Genomic DNA, 8,930 nt, shown 5'->3' on the forward strand with positions numbered 1-8,930 from the left:
TCATGGTGAATAAGGAGGCGGTGACTGCTCTGCAGCAATTTTGTCATAGGCTGGTGGAGCATCAGGTACCTGTGGTAAGAAAATCAATGTGAAAGACGGAAAAGACAATTGAGAAGCCATGAAATGACATGAGACATGCAAGGAGTTATCTGCTTTCATATCAGACGTGGCACTGTAGCTTAAAATAGCTGAGCTGATTTATAGCGTCTTCACATTGTTTTCATTTTTCTTAACATGTTTCCAGGTCTTGCATCAGATTAATTTATATGTATGTGCATGTATGTATAATTCATTGTACAGGAATTTTAAACAGAAGATATATTACCTACTGAGATTTCAACTCCATCTAGAACTTCAGGAGTCTTGATGAATGCTTATTTCCAGTGATAACAATTAGGGTGGCTTATTTAATTGTAAGTTACCCTTTTCCCTATTTTCAGTCTGTTTAAACACAACTGTATCTTGATCTATATATTTTTCAAGCAAGCTATTATAAGTTTTTAAAATAATTATGGTTCCACAGTGTTTAGAGGGTCTACAACCCTGAAGTTTTGTGGTGCTCCCAGACACAATCTATTTGTCATCTACAAGAATGGTAGGGTATCTGTTAGAGCTGCATATATTTCAGCATTACCTCATATGTTACCTTAAGAATAATGACAATACAATTTCAGAATAAAGGTGGGTGAAAGTACAGGGATTTTTTTTAGAAGTATTAGGGTTATATTTAATTAAAAACGAAAAACAAAACAAAACAAACAAACAAAAAAAACCCACACCTTCTCAGAGTTAAAAATGTGCAAAACTATTTTTATTGCAGACTCAGCCTCGAGAGCACGAACCAAGAAAGAAAACATCAAGTGAATATTTACCAAGATTATCTCACCATGTCTTATTGTATTTAAAGTAAATGAAGCTCAAGCTTTAACTTACCACAGAACTAAAGTTCCTGTACTCTTGCAGAGCCGTTTTGCAGTCTGGTGTTGCTCCCTCACCTACCACAGTTTGTATGGTGCCCATACTGATGCCTTTGCTCTGTGAGAGATCATAAAAAAAATAAGAAGTCAAAGTAAAACTGAACATGAATCTGGGGTGCACTACATATAAGTATGACTCAGTATTTATGCAGCATTTGTTAGGATGTGGGTTTAGGACTGGAAACAACAGCAATAACTAAGAAGAGCAATCTACCCATTGCTTTTTGCTGTCTCTCCTGAAACATGCTCTCCCTCCTGTATCATGCATTGCGATGTCAGCAAAAATGAGGATTGCATTTATTTTTTTTGGCCCGCAGTTACTTCTTGGACACCTTCTTTGCTATAAGAAGGTCACCTCCTTTTCTTTTTCCCATTCCTTTTCTTAATCTCAAACTCCTTTCTTTACCATTTCCCACTTCTTTTTGTACACCCTGTACTAGTTCTCCTCCTTCCAAAAAGCCTAATAAATTGCGAGGTTTTCAAAACCACAAAACGTCAGCTGTTAGATGGAATTGGAAAGGAAGTCGTGCTGTGCACAAAGAAAGCATTAAAGATGTGATGGTGTACATGTATTGGATCTGTCAGTGGGAAGGTAGCAGGGCAGTTATCAGAACAGCAAGGAAAGGGATTTGCTGGTGAGTTACGGCTTTTAATTCAAAACAGTCACATCTTTTTGGAAAGGTTAGAAAAACTAATATTGGGAAACTGGGTTTCCAAAAAGCCTTCACTTTGCATGGTTAAAAACTGCCTCCATTTCACAGCAAGAATGCTCTTCAGTGCCAAAGATGAAGATTTGAATGTTCCAACACCACAATGCTGTGGGACAGATCTAATTTGATTTTTCAAACATTTCTGAAGAAGGCAAGAAATAGCATTTTTAAGCAGTAATTTTTAGAAAGTAAATCTCAAAATCTGTCTTGCTTTTTTTTGCAAATAATTTTTAACTTTTATAAGAAAGTATTCTTGGTCAAAGTATTCACTAGCACAAGTGTCACATTTACTAAATTAATTGTAACAGCTGGTTTTTGTTTTTTTTTTGCTTCCTAGGCTTACTCCAATTGCATCTGTTCTTAGATGTAAATCTTTTGAGCAGCAAAAATGTTGTTTTATTCAAATGAAAAATTGACAGAATATGTGTAGATTTAAATATGCTTTCTAGAGACTAGATTTTTCTGTCATCATGTTGTGAAAAATTGAGCAATTGTCTCCACTTCCTTATGCTTATGTTTTCTCTGATCTGCTTGCAAGTTTTACTGCATTTCATATTCCGTGTTTTCACCTGTTAATATGTCTGAAACAAGGACATCTAATGGTAGCTGTAGTGTTGTCAGCATTAATGTAATGCAAATAATGATGGTATGCTGTCAGAATAACGTGTGAAAGTGAGCTGCCATGCTTACCCGTAGTCTTTTATAGCCACTGCGCCTTTTGTAAAACCAGCATCCAAAGATAAGCAACATAGCCAGCACCAAAATGAAGATCCCAATTCCCAGGGCTCTGTGAAAAGAAAAAAAGATAAGAAAAAATAAGTAACAGTAGAACTGGGTGCATTCTTTTGGGAGCAAGAATGGTTAGATCAGGAGCTTATATCTCTGTTCCTTTGCCAGAGGGAGGGATGAAGCAGGATATACCTCAGATAATAAAGCATCGGTAGCTTAATCCAGTCTCTGTAGATTAAGCTGTTAGATAAATTCTCTGCCCAGATCTAAAATATTCTAAAAATGAGAAATATTCGTATTTTTGAAGATAATAATCTACCAACAACCCATGCTTCTAAAATATCCTTATGTGTAAATTCAGCAAACTGCTGAATTATGAATTATGAATTATGATTTTGGAAGGGAACAAGAAGTAAAATAGGTGCCAAGCCTGCTGAGGCATCTCATGTTTGTTAAGTTTTTCCAGGCAGTAAGAATTGAGAGATGCATCCCAACTTGCATCATCCTGCAATAAATTCTGGCAACATAATTTTTAAAATTATTTGTAAAACACAGCACAGTTTCAAAAACCTAGTAAGAAACTTCAGTATTTTTTTTTTTTCATAAACAGCTCTGTATTTGTTTAGTTCTCGTTCTATGACACAGCAGGTACAGTGTTGTTGTCACTGGGTCATTTTGGGGAATATAGGTTCTGCACACTGTGCTGTAGGACATCTTTCCCACTGTTTAGGATATTAAAGAAGCAAAATGACAAAGTTACTGTAGCTTCTTAGTCTCAAAAAACTTGCTGTGCTAACGTGCTTTCTGTTAAGGCACTGAGCATTCACTCCTCATTTCTGTGATCTTTGAACATTTAGGAACAGAAAAGTCTGGGAAAGCCCAGAGGGATAAGTTGCCAGGAAAAGAAGAACAAAAGATGATATGAGTGAGGATAAATCTATCCCAGCACGCAGCCGTGTGTCGGGTACCCAGTTTCTGCAAAGTAAACCCTCGGGTTTTCCCACTGGGACCGAGGAGTGGGGAACGTCACGCATCAGAGACCCTTAACATTTACCTGCTCTCTTTTTCTATGATTCGGTGTTCCGTGGAGCATTCTTTCTTATGACCTGAGGACTCCGAATATGTGGTTCTTAATGGAGTTTCACTCAGAAATGATTTAGTGAGAGTCACATCGTGTGTACTGTTGTCTCCATCTGCTTTTAGGAGATTTACCCGGGGTTTCCACTGATATTATTCTTTAGGGTATTCCTTAGAGCAAAGCATTGTTTCTTTGAGGTTCTAAAGGGACATAAATCTTACGAAAGATTGCACTGTTACAACCTCCAATATGTAATTCCAAATGAGCCTCAACAACCCTGGTAACGTTATCATAAAGGTTAATATGAATTGTGAGCATCGGACCAAGCTCTAGATTCTTGAATTCTGCAGCTCTGATTATTCTTAGCCATCGACTGCTCTTTTAGATAATTCCATGACAAACATTTCAAAGAACCATGAAACGACCAAAATACATTTTTTCTTTCTACAGCCCTGATTTTTATTTATGTACTATCCTGGAAATTTCTTTTCAGTATAAGTTTTCTTTCCACACACATGCTAAAATAGGTTTTGCTTTATGCTTACTCTTCTGCTGTGAAATAGGTCCGTCCTTTTCCTCTAAAGAAGTTTCCATCTTGACGGTGGCTTCCTCTGGGCATTTTGAGATCCTACCTCTGTTCAAAACCACATATTAGAGCACAATAGAAATATCTGTATATGTTGATAAGTACTATCAAATTTTTGTTTCAGTGGGGGCATTTTAGAGAGGTAGAACAATATGCTATTCTCAGAATTAAGCAGACTGTTCCAATTTAAAAACTCAGAAACGCAAAAGTCAAAACTATGAGCAGTTCCACGTGAGTGCAGCAGGCTGTGATTTAAGATGATCATTTCAGGCACTAAGCAGTGACTGATTTATGAAGCAAAATCTCACAGGAATATAGAAAAAAAAAAAATAAAGACAATTTGCCTGGACAAGGAAAAATATTTGAAATCAAGAAAAATAATATTATGCACATACACATGTTTCTGTAGTTCTGTTACACCCTGTAAGAGTTCAAAGAGTCAGTCAGCACAAACTGTCACAGACCTGTTGGTTTTCAGATGATTACTATTGTATGTTGGCCAACAAGCACAGAGAATTTATAATCCTAATTCTCAGTTTTAAGAGAACAATCATCCAACTAACAATAGTCCGAACATTACAGAGGAAGAATCCACAAGTAATCATGTCTCTGTCATGTAAGCAGATCAACAGATTCTATTTGATAGCATCCAATTCATCTACTATCTCATACTGGAGTAAAGTGAGTGTAAAAAGCAGTGAATTTGCCAAATAAACTTCTATCCAAGGAATCAAAGCATTTTCAGACTTTCACTAAGAGTCTGTTAAGTCTCCACTAAAGCATAATTTTTAAGCAACATAGAATAGTTTGGGTTTAGGTAGAATAAAAAATGCAAGCCTTACCTTCTTCGGACCTGTACTCTGTTAACTAAAGGCATGTACAGCTTTCCTTTCCTTGACTTACTCTGTTTTTTTCCTTCTTTGATCTGTTCTCTTATGACTATCACGAGTTTAAATTCCTTTTAGTACAGCTTCTGAATGCATTAATTAGCATGAAAGGGGCCAGGAGACAACTTTCTTCTCACAGCCTGCATCTTTCCCTCCTAATAAGCACCTCAGAAATCAGTTATTTCTTCATGAGATTACCTACCTTGCTAGAAGGGGCTCAGCACCACTCTGCCTGCATGAACTCCTCAAGTGGGCAGCCTGATACTCAATAAAAGCATGTTTTGATTTGGGGCTGGTTGTTCTGTGGCTCCTGTCTGACAGAGTCAAGGGACTCATTTAACTAAAGCTTTGCTTATCCACATTTTATGTCATTGTAACACCGTGTAGAGGCCAAGACTGTTGGAGCAAAACTTAAAGATGACACTGGTACACCATGGTGGAAGCTTCTTAGTTTCTAGCAAGTAGTTTGATTCTGTACTGGCTAGGAAATGCTGCAACAAACAGGCTGTTCTGTGTGCTGCAGAACTAATGGAGCCCGGTTCCCAGTGGATTTGTGTGAATTGTCGTTGCGCTCACACACACACAGGCTGTAATAACTGCATTCAGAACATCAGGCAAGAAACAGCAGCCTGTAATGAATCCGGAACTCTGGGTTCTGTGGTGGGTCAGAAGTGTTAGTTACTGAGAAAGGCAAAAAAGATACAAGGACCATGAAGGACCATGTTCTGTTTGACATTTCTCTCAGTGAATCATTTGGGCCTCTCTATCCTGCAAAACTTCCTGTTTTAGTTTGGAATACTCTGGTTACCTTTGAGGCTGCGACACTGGCTCCAGACTTGGTTGAGAAATGGCTGTTTTCAGAAATGAGCATAAAATCAGTGATAGTGTGAGAGGTCAACGTCTGTTTCTTCAGGAAATTGGTTGAAAAGTTTTAACATCAATATTTCTAGTGAGCTCAGGGCTGGGAAGAGCCGGACCATTTCATCTGTTTACAAATTACACAGCTTTTTCCAGCAGTGTTAAAAATCTTACCTTGCCCCAACGCAATCTTTGTTTGGGCAGCTCTCCCCAGTGGTGCCCAGTGCCAGGGCAAGAGGCGGTGGGCACCAACTGGAATGCAGGAGCCTCGCTCTGAATGCCAGGCAGTGCTTCTGTGTTGTGCAGGTGCTGCAGATGGCACAGGCTGCCCGGGGGCTGTGGATCTCCTCCTGGGAGATCTTCAAATGCTGCCCGGGCATGGTTCTGGGCACCCTGCTCTGGGCGTCCCTGCTTGAGCAGGGTTTGCACCAGATGGACCCAGATGTCCCTGCCACCCTCAGCCATTCTGTTACTCTGGTTTTTTACTTGACAACTTAAGACCAAAATCTGAAATGACCTTTTTTCTAGAGTAAGGAAAGTCAAGGGAAGAAGAGAAACAACTGTGAAAAGCATAAATCTTCCTATTTGGGTAAATTATTCAGTGTTTCTTTTACATAATCCCAGATGAATCTAGTGGGAGTTTCAAAGGTGAATGAGATATAGAGAAACTTGCTGTAGATAGTCATGAGTGTAAAACAGCAAGCAGACACTATCACAGTCCAGTAAATTCCTGAAGAAGCATGCCAGCTCTTGTGTAATGCGTTGAAAATGTCACAGAATACCTTACTGAGCCATGTGTTTTCCTGAAAAAAAGGTTCAAGTTCTGTGAGGGGATGCTAACTGAAGACTACTGTTTGTTCTTTCAGAGTTGAAGCTGATACATACAGAAAATCCATGTGATACCAAAACCAGTGCTTCTCTGCCCCTTCCTTGCCTCAAGCAGTGCAGAGGAGAAAATGTCAATTGATGGAATAGTTTGTGTTCTGAAAGAATTTCTTGTTAATAGTATAACAAAGGGATGTGGGAGAAAACTTTGTCATAGATCAGTGGTGCCATCTGTTATCTAAATACACAGTGCTGCTATTGAGAAACTGGGTGGGTGGGAAGGTGAAACACCATGTCCTGGTTCTGATCTCAGTTTTTTTACTAAACCTTGTTTCTCTGAAGTGGCATTGCTAACTCTGTGAGTGCAAAGTCAAAGGAATTTATATGTGAATTCTACAAGTATTACCTTTTTAAATACTATATTTCAGGAGAAGATGATGTAAGCCCCATACCAGCCTGGCCATTTCTTTTAGCCAGCAGCCCGTGGAAACCTAGGACACTCTGATAAATCTCTATGATAGGTATGAAATGAATGCTCTAGTCTAACTGAAAATAACATGCCTGACCTTCTAAAACTAATGACTTCTTTTTTTATTCTGTTGATAAATGTGATTCCATCATTCCAGGATGACTTCACTTTTCCCTTCACAGTATCACAGAGCCCTGCTGCTCCTGCTGAGCCCACATGAAGGTCTCCAGTCCTGCCCTGCCTGGAGCATGACTCTTTATGATCAGGCTGGGCTGCTCAGGGCCTCACACTGGAGCAACGGGGTCCTCAGGCCAAAACCAGCCCAAACTGCCCGGGCCCTGGCTCCATGGCCCAGCCATCCTGGTGGGAAGAATCTTCTTCTCACCTCCAGCTTGAGCATTTCACTCGGTTTTTTCCGTTCTTCTCACCCTCCCACCATGTACCCAGCGCAGAACCCAGCTGTGTCTCCTCTGTCCCCTGTTGCTGGTGCTGGGATTTCTGCTGGGTCCCCAGAGCCAACCCCACTCCACACCTGAAGTATCCCACAGCCCCCCTGTAGCCCCAAGCTGAACTCAGTCATGATTGTCCATTTCTTTACAGTACTGGGTGCCTCCAAAATGGATGCAACCAGTGCTGAGCGGTGCATCTTCATCTGATGGGCGCTGTACCCAGAGCCCAGGAAGCTACCAGCCTTCTGCACTGCCACTGGCAGATCTCAGGATGCACCCAAACATGGAAATCAGTGACAGGGACTGTAATTAAAATACACGAGTTTAATAGAGAATACTGAATTGCAGTAGAAAGGTAATGTCCTATATTAAGTGTCTCCCCATTATTTTTCCTCTCCCACAGTTCCCCTGTGTTTCAAATGACAAGAAATAAAAATAAAAATGAAGGGTTCTTTTGAACATCAGGATACTGAAGTAACAAAAGAAAAAAAAAACTCTTTCAATAGAAATCTAAGTTTTAAATTGGCACAATTGACATAATTGACACGTTATTTTTCTGGAAATTCCTAATCCTTGCTACAGACCTTACACTGCAGATTGCGCCCCTTCCACTGTGTGCTCTGTAATCAAGCCCTTGCAGATAGTTGGTATATGAATAGCTGAGTTAATTTCCTGTAAATTAAATTAAAATTTTGAGTTAATTTTCATGGGACGGGAAATAAATACTTCAGATGAGCAACTGATGTTAAACTCGGCTACATGGATAAAATGTTTGACTGGAAAAATATTCTGAAGTTCATAAATGAGGCAGCTATAAATGCAGAGTAGCTTGGAAGTTTCTAAGTCCTATATTTTTTCCTCTCTTACTGTTTTTTTGTTTGTTTGTTTGTTTTTGTTTTCTTCTTAATGTGATCCAGTCCTAACTCTCTTTTCTTCTCTTTCCCAGGTAAAATAAAACTACAAAAAATGTGATTTGGGTATAGTTTCTTCTTAATCTAACAAATCAAGTGTTTTCTTTCTTCAAGAGCATTAGGATAACTGAAAGATACTACTGAACAATTCAGTATATTTAAATTCTCAAATCTCATCTATTCTCTGATATCTCTCTGTTTCTGTAGCCTCCTATGGTCTATTTCTATGATTAGTGTCTAAAATTAGAAAGTCTTTTTCCCATGAGATATCTCTGCCTTGCTGTGAGTTATAGAATCATATCATAGAATCATAGAATGGCCTGGGTTGAGAAGGACTGCAATGATCATGGTGTTTCAACCCCCTGCTCTGTGCAGGGTCTCCAACCAGCAGACCAGGCTGCCCAGAGCCACATCCAGCCTGGCCTTGAATGCCTGCAGGGATGGGGCATCC

At 39.4% G+C, this 8,930-nt stretch overlaps 1 protein-coding gene across 1 annotated transcript; it reads right to left on the minus strand.

Annotated features, from left to right (window-relative positions):
* On the minus strand, positions 1 to 4,113 carry MLANA (melan-A; the record flags this gene model as incomplete). The annotated part of the gene is made up of 4 exons (XM_079548509.1): positions 1 to 69; positions 934 to 1,035; positions 2,378 to 2,474; positions 4,040 to 4,113. The coding sequence occupies 4 exons, from the start codon at positions 4,111 to 4,113 to the stop codon at positions 1 to 3; spliced, it is 342 nt and encodes a 113-aa protein (XP_079404635.1).
* Between the last annotated feature and the right edge of the window lie 4,817 nt (positions 4,114 to 8,930).

Source organism: Tetrao urogallus (genome assembly GCF_951394365.1).
Source record: "Tetrao urogallus genome assembly, chromosome: Z".
NCBI classification, from domain to species: Eukaryota; Metazoa; Chordata; class Aves; order Galliformes; family Phasianidae; genus Tetrao; species Tetrao urogallus.